Consider the following 22352-nt stretch of genomic DNA (forward strand, 5'->3'; position numbering starts at 1 on the left):
ACAGAACAGTACCTATGGTAGATTAGCAGTCCAAACTCGCAAAACATCAAAGCTCAATATTGTTTTATTGCTTATCGTGAATTAACATTTACAATTTATATTGCACAATACATTTACACAAAACTGTTGTTGCTGCAATGCAACATATGTATCACACACATGCGTCATGTTATGACTACATCAAGAATGACTATTGTGCATTTGTATGTCACAGGATTCCTTTAAGACAAACAAACAAACAAACGCACAAGTTAATGCATGGGCTACAAGTGGGTGTGAAAGATGGCATGACCAATGAAAAGGCACTTGTTTTTGAAAAATACTTTAACAGTAATTAAACATGTCTTTGAAGCAGTATGACACTGACTACTGTTCTTTGTTTTGCCTTTTTTGTAACTTAATGAGCTCATACTGTGTCTTGAGAGCTGGTGTCTGTCCAAATGTGCAAAGAAGTCTGGGCCTCTACTTGCATGATGTGTTCCTGACAGATGTGGCTGTAACTTGAGCAAGGTTGTCGTAGTAACCTAACCACCATGGAACAAGGAATTGCCAGTCTAAGCACATTACAATGTCAGACATACATATGGGTGGACGTGGAAGAGTGAAAAGGGTAGACCAAAAGAAAGGGCAATAGTAGGTTTTTTTAAAAACTGTTAGCAAGTGTACAGTGAACAGGCCAAGATGTACAAATGATTGACTTGTTTTTTTGTGTGCCAATTACCTCAGCTAATTGAAGGGAGACAATACCTTGTATCTTATGTGAGTCTTTGATTTGGGGGAAAACCCCCAATGCCATTTGGCTTATCACTTCCAATACAATACCAAAAGCCATTTGCTTCCTATAAAGGCCATATTACCTGCCATGTTCGTCCTCATTTTTGCCTAACATGTGACCTTTGGCGCACCAATAGTACACGGAAGGCAGATACATTTACATTTATTTTTAGAGTTGGCTATGTATAGCATGGAACTCTATGGCGACCACATGACAAACTATGGCAGTGGGCATGGGAGGTACACATGTATCCGAGAGAGGAGAGGAGGAGGGGTACTTCAAGCCCACTAGTTGCTTTGGGTGGGAGTGGCAGGGTAAGTCCTACTTCGGATAGTGCAGAAGAGTTCCTACAAGAATGGGGGGCTGGGAGATATTTACTATTGGGGGAACAAATGGTGTTCGTGCAACAGTGGAAACAGGCAAAACTGGCTACTAGTAACAAAGTTAAAGGGTACCCGTTTTGCTTTTTAAACTCCAGAAAATGATCCACTATCGTGTCACAACGACATCTTGTTCCATTTTCTACCACGTCTTTCGTTGCGACTGGACAACTTGAAAGCGTTGCCTCCAGTCCAGTCCACACTTTTACCTAAACAAACACAATTCCAGTGTCACCCTGAAAGACAACTACACTAACGTGCTGCAATATTGCATAAGAGCTGTCTGTACAATGAACTTTGCCTCCTACCTACATAAAGTTATGTCATACCCTGCCCCCATCACCCATACTTACTTCGGAAACCAGGGTTTGAGAAAGGGGAGGGGACGACAGGCAAAAAAAACTTACCGTAGGCGGTGGCCAGTTACTCTCTCCTTAAACACATTGGTCACACATGATATCACTCCGTTGTCGTGGTCAGTAATTGGTCGCGAAATTCTTGCTTGTATTTCAATATTCTGCAGTATTAGCTTCCAACTCGGTCCCTCAGCAGCTACCTCTCAGCTGCTCCGTGGTGCAAGGTGCTCGTGGCGCACTTCTCTTTTTGTTGGGAGCACAAGTCTTAGCAGACCTACAAAAAGAGAAGTCGGTCGTTCTGTTCTCTGGGATTAGGAGCAGTTAGCCATCAACTCGCCATTTGGGAAGTAACGTTCACGTTTTAAGAGATGGCAGACACTGAAGAAGTTTCCTCAACCACCCCCAGCGAACAGCCAAAACTTGAGGCAAGCCCAGCGACGGGGGATGTAACGCCAGAGGCAGTGGCAAAAGTTTCAGAGAATGGCGAGTTGCCTAAAGAAGTACCTCAGGAAGCACCGGCAGCAGTTGCGGACGTCCCTGCACCTCCAGAAACAGCGCCGCCAGAGCCTGTGACGAGCACCACAGAGGATGCCACGGAGGCGGTGACTGTAGAGGCAACTGCGCCCGCACACACGGAGGAGCCTGTAACAGAGGAAAAGCCAGTTGTAGTACCAGAACCGGAGCCTGTAGTTGTTCCCGAACCTGTACCAGAACCCGTTGTAGTCCCAGAACCGGCGCCAGTCGTCGTTCCCGAACCAGTGCCAGAGCCCGTTGTAGTCCCAGAACCGGAGCCTGTCGTCGTTCCCGAACCTGCACCAGAGCCCGTTGTTGTACCGGAACCCGTTGTTGTTCCAGAGCCCGTACCTGAGCCAGTAGTAGAGGCGCATGTGCCTGAGCCAGCACCAGAGCCCCCTGTGGTTGTTAAAGAACCACCAGTAGTAGCAGCCCCACCGCCAGAGCCAGAGCCTGTTGTAGTTAGTGAACCTGTCACTGTACCAGAGGAACCACCTAAAGTCGAAGAACCCGTTGTTGTAGAGCCCCCTAAAGTGGAAGAACCAGCTCCAGCACCCGAACCTAAAGTGGAAAAGCCAGAACCAGCTTGTAAGTACTCTAAGATATTATATTGCTGTGTAATTGTGTCTTACCACTGATGAAGCTTAACGCTTAACATAAGATGATGATGCCTCTCATGGAAGCTAGGTTTGCTGTGGTATTGTTAATTTCTTCGTGGTTTCAGAATTCCTTCTATTAAAATACACCTTTTGACGTTTGTTGCATTGTGTACATTGTGATTCACATTTTCAGCACATTTGTCGCAAATTCGTTATTTACTGCCAGCAAATATTGGCGATTGGTTTTGTTACTTGGCATGCTTGCTACGATAGCATAGCAATGTCTTGACTGGGATGGCTAGATCTGACATGGCAGACATAACGTTTCGCTGCCGCAAACATAGGTCAGATAAACGGTTATAGATTAATCTGGCGACAAAAGTCGATGGTTTTCATGTTGGGTGCTTCATTTTCGGGTTTTTTTTTACACGGTGCTGATGCTGGTGATAACACTTGGCATGAGCTTCAAGGCATGAAAATGATGATGCGGCCCACCTGTTTTCATTTGCCAACATCAGGAGGCGTCAATGTGCGGCTGAATTCGCCATAGCAAAGCAAAGGCGTTGAACTAGCTTGAACGTTTCGCCGGGCCGCACTGGAATGCGTTTGTCAGCCAGACAGCAAATGTTACAGTTCCTCTTACCATCGCATTTCAGGCAAGTCACAACATATGTGAATGTGGGTTTTATTTTTTGCATGCGATGTGTGAGGTGAAGGGTAACATTTTTCATGACTTGGCAGCAATGCTTGGTGTCCGGGTCTGGTGTTAGCAAGCTAGCTATTCTTATGTTGAAACAAAGACATTTCATATGGTTCAGTGCAAAACATGTTCATATCCCATCAGCTTTAGATATTAATCGAAATATGTCAGTTGCATGCCGCCATCATCATTGTTTCTTGCACTGCGACACTTGCACTGCATTTAATGTTTTCTTATGTCCTCGATGGTAACGCAGATATTAAGGTTAACCACATTAGCGAAATGTGATGTTGCTTTATTTGGCCTGCTGTGGTTCTATTCACATGAGGGTGAAGTTTAGGTTATGGCCGAACCGTTATTGAAACTGTTCTATGTGAGTGGCGTGTCCTTTTAACATTAGCATTAGTTATTGTACTTGAGGGAAAATCGGGATCTGTTATTCAGGGCGGGGTTCATGATGACAAATGAGTCTGACGGAGATTGGCTAACAATGCAAGGCCCCTGAAGGCGCTGTCAGATGGATCCGAAGCCTCCTCCTAGGCCGAGGTGTAGCTTCACTTGCACGGCAGCAGATTGTGAGGGTGTGGTCAACGGAGCCACATGAGATCATGGCCCAAAGAAAAACATTGGTTTGTGGACTGAAAGGGCCCGGGGTGGCTTTACCGGTGGGATAAAGACATTCAGCATATCTGTACATTCAAGACAGAAGAGTATAATTATTAAAATTATTTTTTGAGTAATTGGTTTAATTGTGGAATAATTGAAAATATCTTGATATAAAATTGTAATCTTGTCTAATGTTCATGTATGCATGTCTGTCAGTTCCATGTTTCACCAGAAGGGAGGTGTAATAGACTGTCTGTTGACTCTTTGAGGCCATTTATTTGGACTGTAACCAAATCTAGCAAGCATCACCCTCCCATTAAGCTAAACGTAATTCAGACAAGGGCGTTGCTAGCCATTGTTTGGGTGTATGAAATAATATTATTTTGGGGCCCTTAGTACCTCATCCATATCAAAGTTCAATGTTGGGCTCAGGTGAAGCTCTATGAACATGACTTCTTCTATGAACACCAACCCCAATTTATATCTAAATTCAAGATGCTACAATTTTGGCTACACACATTTCATGTTTTTATTCTGGGCTTTTTTTTAGTAGTGTGAGTCTCCCAACTTGATCCATGTTATTCACCTGTACAAGTTTTGGATTCAGTTTTTAATCTGAATTTCCAAGCCACTCTTTGTGCTCCGTCTTTGTTGAATGTCTCATTCATCCCATTGATCTGAAACACACTCCCTCTAATGATAGGAAATGAATACAATTAGGTTTTAATAGGAGACATTACATTTGTATGTGCTGTGTGTAATGTGCTCTAGCTGCAAGTGATTTTCTGTTACTTATGTAAACCAAGCCAATATTATTTTTGTTGTCAATTTACCTCTGGGCTACATTCCTAAATTAATGTATGGTGTATTTGAGTAAGCAATGCAAATTTGTTGTCCAGAGAGATAAAATGGTATGTATGTCTTGGGGTCTTCCTGTCTTTCCTGACTCTGTGTAATTTATGCTACAGTATGTAAATCATATTACTGCTTTCTACTTTCCTCCTTTTAATATTCTTTTCCCTCCTCATCATTTTCTTTCTTTCTCTCTCTCTCTCTCTCTCTCTCTCTCTGCTGTCGCCGCTGTGTGTTTCTTCCAGGTGAACCAGCCCCTGCCGCCCCTGCTCCTCCTCTGCTGATGCAATACTCTGCTGGCAAGTTCTATCTCTTGCTTACTGACATACTGTCTTTTGCTATCTTAAATTTCCCCCTTCTCTCGTTTCGCACTTGGGCTCTTGTCAGTCGTCTGGCAGTGTTTTCTGTGAATTTAACTAACTTTTAAATGCATTTGTATTTGTTACGCATGATTTCTTTGTCGTCATGTGAAATGCCCTGGGCCTGGTGTTATCACAACACAGCCGCAGTGTCAGCTGCAAGTCTATATACAGTTCAGTAAGAGCATGATGCACACTTTGCACTTGCCTGTAGTCAAATTTCCAGATGAGCCAATAGTGTGACAGAGTGAAGGAATGGCCTGTTAGTGTTATTGCTCGATTGGAAACTGTCTACATCACAGAATGACAATGTAGCTTATATGTATGGTATGCCATTTGGGAGTGCAATGTCTTGCAAAACAAATTAGCACATTGCCACAAAATCCACCTGTTTGTCTTACTAACTGTTATCATGTGGAAAACACGACTACACCGTCTGTGGCCATAATCTTTATCAACAACTGTGTCTTAGCTATAGTCACAGTACTGGGACAAAAAACTGCATACAACCAGACAACACCAAATAAATAAAGCAAAGTCTTTGTTGTTGCAAAGGTTGCAGCCTAAGTAGCTCAGGTTTTCAGATGTTTCCGAATCTGAAAGGATTCCTCAAGTCATTTGAGCCATAGATAGGGCAATATGATCACCATAGTGATGGCTTGGTGTCTTCAGAGGAACCCACACACCCACTCCTTCCCCTCTCACTTACAGTTGATCCCCTCCCCTTGAACTATTTGATCTATATGTTTCAAATGCCTCTAATCCAACAGAGCACTGGAGTCCTTCATTGCTAACTTCACAGGATAATACCACGGTTTCAATGGATTCAGGCAACAAGGATAACATGACATCTGGACTGTCCGCGTTTCAACGGGACCTGTTGGGCGGATCGGACGACGACCTTCAGTTTGACATGCAGAAGAACCCATTCCAAAGCGTCAGCCTGGCCGACAGCATGAGCACTGGCCTCTCCCATTTCGAAGACGAGCCTGTCGGTTTCGGTGGTAAGCCAGCCCAGATGTCTGAGAGCCCGACACCTGACTTGGTCCAGTACGCACATGACGGGGATGCGCTGGACAGCTCTCCGTTTCAGAATTTCGGCAAAGCCTTTGAGTCGGCTCCTGCTCCGTCTATGCCTCCGGCCCCGGCAGCCGTCGCTGAGCCAGTTATACCACCTTTCAGCTCCTCGTTGCAGTTTTCCACAACGACTGCGGAGGCTGAGGAGCCTGGCGTTGTGCCACCTGTTCTTCCAGACATCCTGAAGTCTTCTCCTCTTAACCCAGACAAGCTTGACTCGGGCTCCTCTGAGGGAAGCCCAGACACCAGCCCTATCCACAGGCGAGTCACTGAGTCTCCAAACATCCCTAAAGCGTTGTCACCCAACAACCCATTCGCGTTCGATTCCAAGATCTCCCTGCTGAAGGAGATGGCCGAAGAGACCGAACAGAAGGCAAAGATAGAAGAAGAGAAGAAGAAGCTCACTCCAAGTCCACTCACAGAGACCTTTGGGGCCTTTGACCTGGTCAAGGAAGCCAAGGACACGCCGGCCGTAGAGCCGCCCAAGAAGCAGCAGCAGCAGCAGGATGATGACGAACGAGATTGGGACCCACCCATCAAGGACACGGCAAAGGTGGCGGACAAGTTTGAGTGCTTAAGCTTCCCCAGCAGGAAAGTTCAGGAAGATTCCGACTCCGAGTGCGCCTCAGCTGATTCTCTGTCCCCGGTCCTGGAGGCGATGGCCAAAAACCCCACCAGCTTCCAGGTGGAAAGCGATAAGGTGAAGATGATGCCCAAAGACGACAATAAGGAGGTCGTCGAGGCCATGGAAGAAGCATCCGAGCCGGAGGTGTCTTCTGAAGAGTTCGAGTTTGTCGAGAGGCCACCCCGCGGTGCAATCGACGAGTTTTTGGAAACGCTGGATTCCTCCAAGTTCTCGAAGACACCGGAGTTCACTTCACGCGAAGAACCGACCTCACGCTTTGACAAGGAAGATCTCCTCGCAGGCGTGTCCTCCACCACCACAACAATAACAACATCCAAGGAATCGGCGACCAGTCAGAGCTCCTCTTACCTCCTCCTCACGGACCCGTCGGGAAAGTCTTCTCCTCAGCGAAGCAAAGCCGGTCTTGAACTGGGAGACCTCCACGAGTCCCTCTCCAAACCCACTCCGCCTCCGCCTCAGCCCAGCACTGAGACGGCAAAGAAGAGTGTGGAGAGGACCGGCCTGAAGGTGCCCGTTCTGACCCCAGGAGCAGGTAAACTCTATGGACAGTACAGTAGATCATTTCATCCTCCCAGAAGACTTAAGTTCATCCCCAGACCCATCCATCTTTTTTCTTCCCCTTTCTGTTCTTCATTTTTTTTTTATCTTTTGTGTTTATGCAAGTCACCAGCATTGCCATGTACACATTAAGCTTCTGTGTTTTGATGACTGTGTGTGTGTGTGTGTGTGTGTGTGTGTGTGTGTGTGTGTGTGTGTGTGTGTGTGTGTGTGTGTGTGTGTGTGTGTGTGTGTGTGTGTGTGTGTGTGTGTGTGTGTGTGTGTGTGTGTGTGTGTGTGTGCATTTGTGCATTTGTGTTCGAGGTTGCATGAGTGCATGCAAGTTTGTGTGTGTGTGAACAATGACATGCATGCTACTAACTTAAATTAGTATAATAATTTAATTTAGGATCATTTTATTTTGCACCATCATCTCATTTCCTTAATCCCTTTTTCTTTTCAGCTCGAGAACATGATCAATTCAGATGTGAACACTCAACATTAGGCTTTGTATTAACAGTATTTGTCAGAGTAAATTAGTTACATGATTCACATTTAAAAATATTTAGTAAAGAAGACCTTTCATCGCTCTAAAATATTTCAGTTTCTGTGATATTTGACGTATGGGGTCATTATCTAAAACGAGGATATAATTTAAGACCACAATTTCTTAGCCCATCATAGACATTTAATTATTTTATAGAGAGAAACATCTGTGGTATTGATGCGTCATTACTTTTAATACTGTATATGACCAATTACAATGAATCTTCACCCGAATGTAGAAATTGCTCCTTGTGAAGCAATGTAATGTTGGCACAGCAGAACCAGGGGAATTTTCTCCAGCATTGCAACACCTACTGAACACTAAACACCGCTGTATCTGTTTGACTTGAGATAAGCTTACGTAATCTGCCTGTTCTGTTTTTGGAGAAAGCACAGTATTTTCAGTGACAGTGCTACGCTGCGACTTAAGCCTGACTGGTAGCTATCTCAGGTCAGCCGCCGCTCCCAGAAATGTGACCCTTGTACTTGCTGCCTTACTTCAGGTGGCACCAAACCAGCTAGTACGCAGTAAGACGACTTTTTGTCCTGGGTTTTTACACCCACTGCCTATGAGTGGGGAGTTCAAAAACACTGTCTTGACACAAAAAAAACATTCTATCTCCCATGAAACTCAAACGCTGACTAGGCACTTCTACTGGAAATCCCCCCCCTCCCCCCCCAGTGCCTCAGCCTCTCTGCGCATGAGAGAGGATTGCTGACTTATCAGCTGTCTGAGAATGTGTTGACTTGTTTGAACGGTCAATAGAACTCTCATTTGACCGATGACAAGGAAATACTACTGAGGTTGATTAATTTGTCATAGAAGCACTGGTGTCTTCCACTTTTAAATATGTTGCATCGTCCTCTATCTGAGGTGCTGTAGTAGGCCCACATGCATCATGTTATAAAGAAGACCCATCTATAAAGACAGGCAATTAAGTATTTCTGGTGATTTTGAGGATGCAGGAGAGGGATGCAAATTTAAAGACCCATCAGGGACTGACAAGAGGAATGTGAAGGCATACAATGGAGCTGAGCTGAACAGCAGAAATGGGAGTGTGAGCAGGGGGGCGTGTGGCAGAGTGAGATGTTGGCAGTGGGCAAGTTTATCGTCTCTGCGTCAGAGTGTTGTAGTCTACCACAGAGCCAGCAGACAGTCAGCTGACCCCAGCCCTGCAGCCTGAGACAGGAGGGGAGGGGGGAGAGACGCGCAGAGAGAGGGAGGGAGGGAGAGAGGGATGTGAAGAGAGGGGGTGGAGGGTAGGAAGAGAGAGAGAGAGAGAGATGGAGAAAGAACGTGAGAGGTAGATGAAGGGAGATCAAGGGGGAGGGAGCGCTGCAACAGACTCACTTGTAGGAGCCTTGGTTCCCTCCTCCTCTTCCTCCTCCTCCTCCTCCACCTTGTTCCCCGCTCCTGCCCCACCCCACCCCACCCGCTGCAGCAGCCCAGCTCTCCACTCCACACTGTGGCTTGGAATGCCCCACTGAGCCCCACCGCTCCCGCTTTTCCTCCCGCACAGAGAAATAAAGCATGGAGAATACGGACGGTCAGCCTGCCGGACCTCACTGGAGAGAGAAGGGTACAGGCATATCATAATCAGACTTCTGTCTTTTACTGTGGCGTAGGCCCCCTGTAGTAAGATGGTGGAGATTAGCTGACGTGATGTTGATTGATGGTGTGCTGATTGTCAGGCGTGCTTGCTTGCTTATTATTTGCTGAGATTCGGTTACAGTGCTAGATAGTTATTTGAAAATATAGCAGATTGATTGACAGACTGTCAGTATGCCATGGTTGTTTGTGTTGATTTTGCGGTTGGTAGAAATGAGCCGTAGCAGCAGCAGGGTTTCTGCTGTCGGTGCTGTAGACTGCTGTGAGTGCCTGGCAACTGAACCTTTGGACCTTACTCAGGCCAGACCTGGTCATCCAAGGTGTCCAAAGGTTTTGTGGTGCAGTCATGTGTGAATCTGTAGTTTCCTGTGCAGTTGATGTGTAGAGGAGAGGGGGAAAGCCCTTAGAAGGCAGCTGTGGCGATGTTTGTTTTGAAGGACGTATTGAATATGGATAGGCACTTGGATGGCCCATCTTTGCATGAGATGTGATGGGTGCGCTGTAAATGTGTCGCCTCTGCCAGGTGAGCTTTGAATTTATAATGGCAGACTAGGGCACTTATTGACTAAGCTTATGGTCGGACCACTTTGCCTAGATTATCACAACGACAAGCCTCATTTTCAACATTTGTTGGGATTGTGTGCAACAGTGAGTTGCAACATGTGGGCGAGTCGTAATTGCCACACTGTGACAGAGAGGGCACTGAGGGGAAGGTTCACTCCCCAAACACAGATAAGAGGCTATGGCCAAACGACGGACAAAGCCACCGCATAAAACTCGGCCGTAAAAATGACTGTTGTGTTGCCATGCTGATATCATATCCTGCCCTGCATCAAGGTGCTGTAAAAGAATGAGCAGTTACAGTATGGGCTCCGTCATTGATTGGTTTAGCTGGAATTGACTATCTCTGCTCTTCCCTTTTAATTGTCATTGCCAGCCAGGTACTGTGGCATCAAGCTGCCTCCGCAGTGTGAGATCAGCGAATCGGCGTCCCCCCCCTTGGTCGATTTTTGCCTCATGACTCAATTACACACCTGTCAAGTTTCTGTCCAAGAAACTGCTCTCGCCCCAGTAGCCTAAGCCTATGTGCTGATGGGGTTGCTTGCCTTTACAGTTTCTCAACTCTATCAGAAAATACATTCGGAAATACGTTGAGGCTCTGCATTAACTAATACTTTCATACTATGATTACGTCAAACGGTCAAATACAGTGCAATAACCTACTATTCAGTGCTGCCCTGTAGGTAGTGGGCTGTCCATTGTTTCAAGAGGGGATAATTAAAAAATATTACATAACCTGCCCTCATGTCAAACGAATACCTGATTAGTTGTTTTGTATTTAATTGTGTATATACACAATATGATGTGTGTGCCCATCTAATTGATTAGTATTACTCAAATTAGTTGAACAACAGGTACATTTGCAACACCAAGCGCACTGTCAGCCTACAATTGGTACCACCGTTACGTGCCTGTTGGCTTCGCAGTGAGAAGCGCAGGCAATCCAGCAGGAAGTGCCTCCCTCTCCCGCCTGCTCTGCTGACTGAGCTGCATGCACTAGAACTACACACAGAAAGCTGGTACTGTGCATGCTTGGAGGCGCGCAAGATGGATGCCAAACGGGGTTAGTTCTTTCATTGTCCCCGGTCTATCCACACAGGCTAAAGAATCTTGTCTTTCGACATGCGTTGATTTTATTTAATCCAATATACCGCTGCAATTGCGTGGAATTCGTGTACGTGTCGCGATTAAGCCCGTGTTTATTTTATGGTGCGACTGGTGTCCGTAGCTCGGCTAGCATAGCGGTCTGCAGTCTAGCTCCATAGGCTTAGCTAGGAGGATGGGCGGACTGCAAACAAGCCAGGGGATGTCAAGTGGAACCAGTTCGCAATATTTACTGCAAGAGAAACGTCGTTGTAAAGATAAATATTCGTGGTGGATGGCAGTTTGACCATGTCGTGTAATTGGATGATGTCAGTTTGTTTCATTATGTGTGGGCTATTTTTAGATTATTCCATCTGATATTTCGTGCTTACCTTATGTAGTTACAACTGCGTTGGTAATTACCAAGTGGGCTCGTGCCAGTCCATTGCATGTCTATGTCGAAAAATATTCACAATAGCGACTAAACCAAACTATCGTCCTGATCTGTCTGCAACAGAGGCATGCATTATAGCGCTAGTTCTAGCTCTGGTGATGAGTATCTATATAAGGAGAAAAAATGACGGTTGGGTAGAGGCGTTGTGAACAGAAATAAATTGCATAGAATCCGCATAGCAAAATACAATACTGTTGTGAAAATAATTTGTCAAGGCTTGACTTTCCGGTGTCAGGAGGGACATTTTTTTGAACAAAATGGGTGTAAACATATTTGAGGAACATATTGCTAAACCGGTGCTGAAAAGAGAGCAATCTCATAGCTGGTTAACTTGTACACCACAGTGTCGCACAATGTGATTTTCTCAAGTTGACGCATTGCTCCTGAAAGGAATTTCGAGCATGTCATCATAGATGTTTCCGACTGCTGAACCTCAGCTCGTTTAAAAATGTCAGTTCTAAATCTAGATTGACCTGTAAGGAATTGCAGCTGAAACTCGAACGTGGTCATCTGTGTGTAGTGTACCCCAACTGTACTACACAAACCTAGGTCCTTACTTTGTGGTAGCTTCTGAATGTGCTTTATGGAAGGGGACTCTGGCTGTAAAGGCCTCACCGGGCTGAAATCGAGTGTTGTGCGGATTAACCCTCCGGGCCCTGTGTGCTATTCTGGTAGTGAGCACTTCAATGCGTGCTATTCGAGCGCAGTGTCTCGCCTGCGTCAGCTGACGGGGACACCAAGGGATTACCTTTGACTGTTGTAATAAGTGCTGAGCTGTACTGATATGGTGTGTGGCTCTGTCGCCGCCGGTCTGAAAACACGCAGGGAACCAGCCCTTTTGGGGGTAGTTTTGATGTATAAAGGGAATTCTATTCATTATCCTACACTATATCTTGTGCAGTTGGTGAAAATAGATTCCCTTGTAGTTAGCTTTCTTGCTACCTGTCAGCAAGGCACAGCCTCCATGTAGAGCTTTTCGCTGTCAGCTGCAGGGAATCAGCACTTTATTTGTTGTATTCATTATCACAGTGCAATCTTGAGCTTTAATTTTGTTTTTTGTTTTTTTCATTGTAATCCTTTGCCATGCCTTAAAGAGCAGTTTTCATCCTGTTTTTCATTTGATCCCCCTACTTGCACAATTTCGTTACACTTCTTCATCCATCCCATCAGTGCGACCCCTCTCATCATTTCCCTGTTTCTGTTTCGAGTGTAACTGTTTCTCTGGCAGTTGGTTATGGTGGTCATGCTTCACAGCGCATCACATATCCCCTCGCTCTGGTCCGGAAGTGAAGTAACGAACTCCTGCCAGGTGCAGAGGGCTGTGTGTCTCTCTCTGTCTCCTTTTGGGAAATGCATCTAATTGACCTCTCCACCTCTCTTCTTCTCCTGTATTCTCTTTTGTTATTCTCCTCCTCCTCTGTTTCCTCTCCTCTCCTCTTTTCTCCTCCTATGTGCTCCTTTTTTCTTGCTCTCCTCCTCCTCCTCCTCTGCATTTCCCCTCTCCTCTGCCCTCCTCTCCACCCCTCTCCTCTCTCCTGTCCTGTCCTCTCTTCTCCCCTCTCCTGTCCTGTCCTCTCCTCTCCCCTCTCCTGTCCTGTCCTCCCCTCCTCCCTTCTCCCCTCTCCTCTCCTCCTCTACAGTGGTGGACCTCCTGTACTGGCGTGATGTGAAGACCTCAGGCGTGGTGTTTGGGGCGTTTATGCTGCTCCTGCTGTCCCTGACAGTATGCAGCATCATCACCGTGCTGTCCTACGTGGCCCTCGCCCTGCTCTCCGTCACCGTCACCTTCAGAATATACAAGGGGGTCATGCAGGCTATCCAGAAGTCCGACGAGGGACACCCATTCAAGTGAGTGAAGCACACACACGTGCGCGCTCATGCATACACGTAGGCAGGCGCGCACCCCCCCACCCCCCAAAAAGACAGTTTTGTTATTGCCATCGAAAAGGCAAGGCAAGGCAAGGCCAATGTATTTGTAAAGCGCATTTCATACACAAGTGCAACTCAATGTGTTTCACAAAAAATTAAAAACAAAAAGAAAGGAAACGAGAAAGAAAAGCAGTGTCATGCTAGATCAAATGGCACTGATTGAGGGATGACATGATATCTTGACATGATATCCCACCACTCAAAGCAACCTCTTCAAGTTAATGCAAACATGCATGCCATCTAAAAAAAAAAAAAAAGTGCCACCGACATCAAATGGTACTGTTGGCGTGATGACCTAGTTGTATTTCTACCCACAGCTGAATGCAAAATTTTGTGCAGTTTAGCAGTAGAAGGCTATTAGATCTTTCTCCTGAAGCCTCATACTGATGCGACTGCACTGAGCTATCGGGACAGGCCTTTAGCACACTGGTTTTGCACCTGTGCTCCCATGTCAGGGAGTTGCTGTGAGGTCGCAAGGTCGAGCCTAGAGGGGAGGACTGCGTAGCCGTAGGATGACCCCAGTAACACACGTGTATACTCGAATTGTGACTATTAAAGGACCAGTTCAGTCAATTTCAATATGCTGTTGTATTGGTCACGCTACCCTTGACTTGTCAGTACCCGGTGATGCCACATTTTTCTACTAAGCCCTTTCCACACATATGAGCTATTCTAATGGGGGCAGCGTTTGTTTACATTTTTTAAAAAATGAACATAGGCCTACTCCAAATATTTTCCCAAAAGGTACCGCTGTTTGCTAGTTGTCAGCTGATGTTGTATAACCTTTCAAATGTTTTTGGAAAGAAATAAAAATGCTTTTTTGAAATGTAAACAAAGTGCTGCCCCCATTACAATGACCAAGATCTCGGAGAAGGCTGAAGAAAAAGAAAAAAAACCTCAAGTACTGACAAGTCTAGGGTAGTGAGAGCATTACAACTGCATGTTGAAATTGACTGAACTGGTCCTTTAAGTCTACCACGTTATATCCAATTTGATCACTGAGCGAGAGTATGAGGCATTGAGCAGGGTTGGTTTTATGGTTAGGTAGCAGTGGTGGTGGTAGCGGTAGCCCATGGTGTGCTAGCAGAGCGGTGTAACCCTGGGACACCCCAGACCCAGCTTGACTAAAAGATCATCCGTTTTGTCCTGGCAGCCTAGAAGAGACTTTGCGTTGACTTGCAGTCGGCTGGTCATTAAGATCAAATTAGCCGGGTTTAGCCGAGAGGGGAGAGTGATTGGTGCTTAGTCATGGCTTAAGCTGTTTAAGGCCTCTTAACAGGAGTTTTTCCGGTGAATTGGTTGAACAGCAACGCAAAGAAAACATCTGAGTAAGCAGAACAGGCCTATTTATTTATGTATTTATTTATTTATTTAAATATAGATGTTATTGTTAAACATGTTAGTGGAAAAATACTGCACCTGACAAACTGACTAAGACCTGTCATTTGTAGATAAGCTGTATATTTTCCCACTTTTCATCGAAACCCTTCATTCTCCTTCACATTAATCAGCACATGCACTTTTTCTTTTGCAATACCGAAAGAATTGGGTTTGTTTTTTGTCAAAGAAAAGGTTTGTTGTGTGCCAATAGGTCATTGATGTTTTTAGTAGCAGACGACAGGCGGTACAACCACAGCTATTGCCACGCTTTTATTTATTAAGTTAGTTAATTGATAATTGGAAATTAATATGCAGTTACAAGCAGTGAACATGCTTTTTAGATAATCTCGTAAAAACAAAAAATCTTTTAATTTGTACAATAGTGCTATTAGCCACTGCTATTTGTACAATAGTACTATTAGCCCGACGTCTGCTAGTAAAAACATCAAATGACCCCAATGTCTTATAATGACATCTTGGACACCATCTCTTAACACCCCCCACCCCTTATTGTTTTCCCTGTGCAGAGCTTACCTGGAGAAGGATATGGCACTGTCTGAGGAACTCGTCAACAAGTACAGCGACTCAGCTCTGGGCAAACTCAATGGTGTCATTATTGAGCTGCGACGACTCTTCCTGGTGGAGGACCTGGTAGACTCTCTGAAGGTGAGGAAGGGCGTAGTGGTGCCAGATTGGGTGGTTTCCTGCCCAATTGGGGCTGCTTAGGATGGCCGTCTGCAGGGAAATATGGGTAAAAAGGGCATTTTGGTGGGTTTTTCCTGCATATTTATGGCCATAGAAATCAATAGAATTTAGTTCAAATTGGGCAGGCTTTATTGCTTCCAGGCAAGGTTTTGAGCGTTATTTGGGCTGGAAATTTTCAATCTCATCTGGCAACCCTGGAAGGACGTCCGATCACACTGCAAACACGCTTCACACAATCTACCCACCAAAAGGATTTTTGTTAAAGCAATATTGTACAATTTCTGGAAATAAGCTAATTTTACACCTCCCCTGGAGTTAAATAATTGAGTTTTACTTTTCTCCCATTCTTCCAAGGCATGTTCATTTGTATGGTTATTAATCTGAAATGTGATGTGTGACATGTATTTGGAATTTGGACCCCAGGAAGACTAGCAAACTGCTATGGCATAAGATAATGGGGATTCTTTAATCAAATTAAAATAAATTCTAGCCATTGTTTTCTGATGAGGTTACTTCTATTTCCATGCTAGCAACCATCATGAATCTTATGGGACCAGCTAGCCGCTTAATTCAGTGATAATTGCTAGCTTGGCGGTAGAATTTGTGTTGCTAGACTACAACTGGAAACACGGGAGTAAGGTAAAGGTCAAATATTTAACTCAAAGGGAGGTGAAGAATGGGCTTATTTCCAGAAATGGTATGGTATCGCTTTAAGATAGGAATTTGAGACGGATGTCATGTACGAATGCCTTAAGTTCCAAAAAGAAAATATTTAAATGGCGCATGGATTTCATAATGTGCCTTTTGGTTGCCGTGTGGGTGACTCGCTACCTGCTGTTCTGAAGCTACCGGAGGCATACTCTTATCTTATTTCAGCTAAGGGTCACATCGCAGATCCGTCATTCAGGGCTGATAGTATTCAGGCTCCATGCCTGATTTCAGGCTTGACGGAGTTTGCAAAAATAAAAACATTGATAATAATTAGTCGTTATTAGGTTATTCTTATCTCAGAAAGTGTTACAGGTTCAGGGTTCTCTTCTACTGTCAGTCTTGAATAATGGTCATACACAGGCTATTAAATGTTTGAATAATGTGTCAAAATAGGCCTATGTTACGTCACTATGCAGTATCTTGTCGTCGTCGTTAGAGCAGTGGAAAAAGTTCAGGTCCAGAATTTTTTTTCACTATCACCCCTGGTCATTGTGACGACACTCTGACTTGTGAATATGGCCACTTGGGTGTCAGCAGTTTCAATATGGCCACTTAGACATCAGCAATTTCAATTCAGCCACTTAGCCATCAGAATTGATGCTTTGACATCGAGTTCTTCACGTTTTTTATCACTAAAGAATGAGTTCAAGAATTCCTTGAATAGATTTTTTTTTACCTACAAACAAGTCACACTGGCTGTAGTCTTTTCCCGAGTCCATGCTGAGCAGTGCTGTAGTTTTACAGCAAGGGGAGGGGAGGTGGAGTGGGAGCAGGCAGACATGGAGAGGGGCTTGGCCCTATAGAAAAGTGCAGCTGTTGGCTTCTGTGTTCTGGTGGAATACCTGTCAGCACCTCCAGCACACAGCCCCACCAAGCCTCCTCATTGGGCCACAGCAGGCGCCCGGCAAGGCACCAGGCAAGGCTCTGGCAGCTGGCCAACACACCCTCTGATAGGAATAGAAGAGCCAATCACGGGAGCCCCTGCAGAAAAGCTGGGCACTGATTGGCTAGTCTTGTAAGGAATACTTTTTTGGAATATCTTTTTCAGGGGTTCCATTTGTGACACACGTGAGGAATGAGAATAATGTCGTGAAAATGAACAAAATGTGACCTGTCCAACCTAGGCCTTCTTAAAAATCATTAAATAAAGCATTAAAGGTGCACTGTAGTCGTTAATTTCCAGAATTCATGCTGCCCATTTACTAATGTTACCTTTTTCATGAATACTCACCACCACCATCAAATTCTGAGTAATCATTATGACTGGGAAAATTGCACTTTTCATACATGTACTAAATTGCTGTCTCATTTCTTCGCAGTTTGCCGTCTTTATGTGGATCCTGACCTACGTTGGTGCCTTGTTCAATGGACTTACCCTGCTCATCCTGGGTAAGAAGCCTCTTAAACGCCATTTTACAATGTTTAAAAAGTCTGGTGTTTATACAGTATAGGCCTGTAAACCTTTGACCTACTGGAAACATCCATTGCAACTGAATCAGTGATGAATTTCATAGCTTGCCTCAGTCAAGGGTTACACTGAGATTGTTTGTTTTTCTTTTAACTTGTAAGAGAGTGGTTTTGTGAATGTGATTATTCTAATTATTCTTATTTTCCTTTAGGTCTGATTGCGGCATTCAGTTGTCCAATTGTATACGAAAAGCACCAGGTAAGCCCAATTAAATCATATAGCCTATGCACATGACGTTTCAGCAAATTGCCTAGATTCACACCACAATCACTCTGGATGTTCTGTTAGCAATCGGCTATCACTCGGAAAGTTCTGTTTAGGGCTTTAGTACTTAACTTAGTATAGTGCTCAAGAGATCCACAAGAGACAAAATGGCAGAAAACTTGGGACAATGACACATTTTAGACATGTTATGTTTATTTTATGTTATTAAACATGCTTGTTTATTTAAACATGCTTAAATATGCTTTCTCCTTCTGCAGACACAAATTGATCAGCAGTTGGCTATGATTAACAACCAGATCAAAGATGTTGTTGGAAAGTAAGTAAACCTTTATTTGTTGCCATTATTTTACAATGAAAAGTCCACGGAAGGCGTATCCTTTGCTAAGAAAAGGCCCTTGTACTGTATTTATTTGGCACATGTATCCGCTGCAGTGGAGCTCTTCCCATGCTTGTCATGTGAGCTCACACAAAGCCACTAATACTGAAGATGCTTATCGCTCAACTCGTGTTTTTACACAACTTTTTTTTTCTATTTGAAAAAAAAAAAAAGAACAAATTCTCTCCTGATGATGCTTCCATTCTTGGTAGAATCCTGTAAACCTTCGATTGACTAGATCCTGCAATGGTAAACATTTGGATTATGGCATATGCAAAGAGTGGCATCTTTAGGGGGTCCAAAAAATGACTTTCCCTAGAAAATTACTTTGGGGATTATTTTATTATTGCAGGGTTCCCACTAGTGCTTGAATTCCTTGAAAATGCTTGAATTTCAATTTGGTGTTTTCAAGGTTGTGAAAATGCACCATGAATTTTTGGTGAAATGCTTGAAATTTGTGTCAAGTCAAACTCAATAAACCAAATAATGGAAATAAATTGTTAAGGTACATAAAAAATCTGAGGGAGTGAGATGTCAGATGGGATTTGCCATTCGACACCCTAAAATTGATTAGAATGGAGGAAATTGCATCTTTAAAACACAACATTTTCTGGCCCCCACACCCCCCTCCCACTCAGTCTACCAAGTGAAACGCAGTGGTTCCCAAAGTCGGGGCTGTTACCACCTTCCATGGTGGTGAACACCCTGGTGCCCCCTCATAGCAAAATGGTGAGCAAATGGCATGGTGAGCATGTGTGGTGCTGCGCTTCCCATGACCATCATCCTGACATGGGCAAACACAACTAGTAGGCGACCTATTTAAAACTTCACTTTTATACCCTCTTGTTGAAGATGTCTCGTTATTGCGGTGAAGGTGTATGTGGCCCGTATCCTAGTGTGGTTTGTATTGTTAATGCTGATGTGGTTGTGTGTGTGTGTGTGGTTTGTATTGTTTATGCTGACGTGGTTGTGTGTGTGGTTTGTGCTTGTGCAGGGTTCAGGCGAAAGTCCCTGGCTTGAAGAAGAAGGCAGAGTGAAGGTGACATGGCATGCGGAGCGGAGTGGAGTGGAGTAGTGTGGAGTGGAGTGGAGTGGGGCACGAGGCGCTGCCAGCTGCTCCTGAGACTGTGTGTGTGTGAGATTGGAGGAAGTGTTGGGGGTGTGGCGGGGGATCTGAAGCCCTCCTCATCACTGTTGTTCTCTCAAGTGTTTTCCACCACGAAGAGATTCCTGACGCCCTGTGGAAAATAAATAAAACAAGCCAGGACTCACTTGGGGGGGTTTTCTTTCCTTTTTTTTTTTCTTTCTTTTTTTTTCTTTTTTGGTTTTTAACACTAGTTCATCAGTGTAGCCATTTGTAAATGAAACTACATGAAATTCCTTATTTATCAGAAGACAAAGAAATAAACATGACGCTAGTGTCTGATGAAATCGAGGAAGTCCCTTCTCATTGTCAAAAGGAGTATGTTTCACTTTAAACTGTCCTGGTGGTGTGTATGAGCCGGTTCATTCTCTCTCTCTCTCTTTGTCTCTCTTTCGCTTTCTCGCTCTCTCTCTTTTTTTGTAGTGTCTCACAATTTAGTGTTTTATCTTTTCTTTTTTCATCTTTTTTTAAGAGGAAGGGATGAATGGTACCATGATGGCAAGTACTGAGCATTTGTCCATATGCTTTTGGTATGGTTTAGTGATCTTGTGATTTTTCCTGTTTTCTTGATTGACTGTATAGTGGCCCGACAAGGCCAGACATGCATTATAATAATATATGTCTAGAGACAAACCATATGCTTATCAAATTTTGGCTGGCTTTTTATTTTTATTTTTGAGTGCAACTGATTATACAACAAACTTGAGTTTTTGAAGTGCATCACCCAGTCCCGGCTTCTTTTTTTATTGTTTGTGATGGCTGAGCACGATGTGAGAACGGTGTTTTTGAAGTCCACATTTGTGCATAACGCTATGGCGCGCAACGCGTTCAGGCCTCAGCACCGGCCTGCGAGTCATGGCACTGTCGAAGGACTTTTGAAGGTCCAGCTTAACTTAACTTAACTCGTCATCCAATTGTCTCTAGTCATATATGCTTTCTTCTCCAAGTGACGGCCACGTCTGACACCCGTTTGCCGTAGAGGTTCACACTGCTCTCTGGGGGCCTCTACTAAGAAGCTGCTTCAGGAGTAAAACAGGTTACGTTTACTCCTGGTCCAGGTTAAATCACCTAATAGAAGAGCCTGGAGTGAGGACTCCAGACTCTTCTTCTATTAGATGATTTACCTCTTAACTTAACGTGGTTTACTCCTGAACCAGCTTCTTAGTATAGGCCCTAGGTCTTGACTGTGGCTCGTGACTTTAGCCACATCAAGTTGCTTCATACCACACCATGCTTGAGTATCTCTAGACGCCCTTTAGACCTTTTGCCAGAAGAAAAAAAAACCCTTGCATTGACTAAGCCATCATTTCATCCCATTGCAGCTGCCTAGTTAAACTCAGAAGGAACACGTTTACAGACTGACTTTTAATTTACAATAACTATATATATGCTGTCTATCTGTGGACCCAATATCTAAAAGCTGCAGACTAATGTAAACTTGGAAAATTCAAAGCATTGTTTGTTATGCAAGTAACGTTATTAATTGTGAATGATTCTTCATACAGTTGTTATGAACTCTAATGAGAATTTGTCTGTGGAATGCATTGTGAAATGTAAACAAGTATCAATAAAGCTTCTAGAGGAAAGCTTTGTTGTCCACTTGTGTCATTAAGGGGCTTGTTCTAAGTGCTTGGGTTACTGATCAGACCAATCCCTTGTAGATGGGTGCAAACATGATAATAAAACCACCCAACCCAAAATCCCTAAACCTTGTAATGTTCATTTTAATAACATACTAAGCTTATCAAAGGTTGACCTCTTGAAAGGTGTCATTGTGAATATGGGCAACACTACATTAAAATAATGTAATCCGATAGCATTTAATTACTTGTTGATGTGAGAGTCTTTCGACTTTACAGTACCAGGAATTGAAGTACTGAAATGTATTCGGAGGTCTACCATGTGCCCTGAGTTCCGCTCTTAATACCCCTTACCTTGCCAAGCTTCAGGTTCTGTTCAGTGTGTTTATCTTCACACTTTTTGTCAATAGGTTCTGAGCTACATCTGACAAGTCATGTAGAAACCATGCAAGCGTTACTAGAAGCCTGCGATTTTGTGTCTGGCAGTTTATACTGAAACCCTGGATGGTATTCTCATGTTGTGAAACTTTTCCTTGAATAGACAACTTGTTCTTACTAGTGTCACAGAGCTGTAACAGCCGCAGTCCTGGGGGAGTCGGACCAGTGGGAGGTCTGGTGTCAGGACCTGGGTGCCCTGGGGTACAGGTTGCTATGTCCCCACCCCCAGAAGGAACATTTACGTAGTGTTGTAATTACTAGCAAGGAGTTAAGGTCGGATAACATGTCTACCAACTATAAAAAGGAGTATTAACAATATTCAAAATTGTATTTAACACAACAAATTATTTTTTCAATGTTGCATCTTGTCACAATTCTGCAATTTTTCACTTTTGGAAAATCATCACCCCCATGAAATGTGTTAGTACCAGGTTGAACTCGCATTTGCCTTCAGAAATGCTCTAGCCTCTAAGCGCAGATGGGGTCACAGGCGGGCCTATTCAATATTTGCTGAAAATACTCAACTGCATCATAAGCACATTGCTATGACATTACAGATTAATGCATAGCCGTTACAGTTTTATAAGGTTATAACATAGGCTCTGCACTAAGGGGTTAAATGCAAGCAGTAATATTCAGGTAGGCTGTGGCATTGCTGAATTGGTACTAGGGGCCCTAAGTGTGCCAAGAAAATATCCCTAGACCTAGACCCTATGGCAGAATAATTGCACACAGGGCCACAG

The 22352-nt window shown here is 44.2% G+C and overlaps 1 protein-coding gene across 1 annotated transcript; it reads left to right on the forward strand.

Moving 5' to 3' along the window:
• Positions 1-1618: 1618 nt before the first annotated feature.
• LOC134441717 (reticulon-4-like) lies at positions 1619-21177 on the forward strand. The gene is made up of 11 exons (XM_063192106.1): positions 1619-2612; positions 5027-5080; positions 5872-7395; positions 10493-10557; positions 10960-11179; positions 13294-13501; positions 15490-15628; positions 17698-17767; positions 17998-18044; positions 18329-18387; positions 19442-21177. Exons 1-11 carry the CDS (start codon positions 1880-1882, stop codon positions 19482-19484), a joined length of 3162 nt encoding a protein of 1053 aa, XP_063048176.1. The 5' UTR covers positions 1619-1879; the 3' UTR covers positions 19485-21177.
• Positions 21178-22352: the final 1175 nt, after the last annotated feature.

The sequence above is a fragment of the Engraulis encrasicolus genome, chromosome 24, assembly GCF_034702125.1.
Source record: "Engraulis encrasicolus isolate BLACKSEA-1 chromosome 24, IST_EnEncr_1.0, whole genome shotgun sequence".
Taxonomy (NCBI): Eukaryota; Metazoa; Chordata; class Actinopteri; order Clupeiformes; family Engraulidae; genus Engraulis; species Engraulis encrasicolus.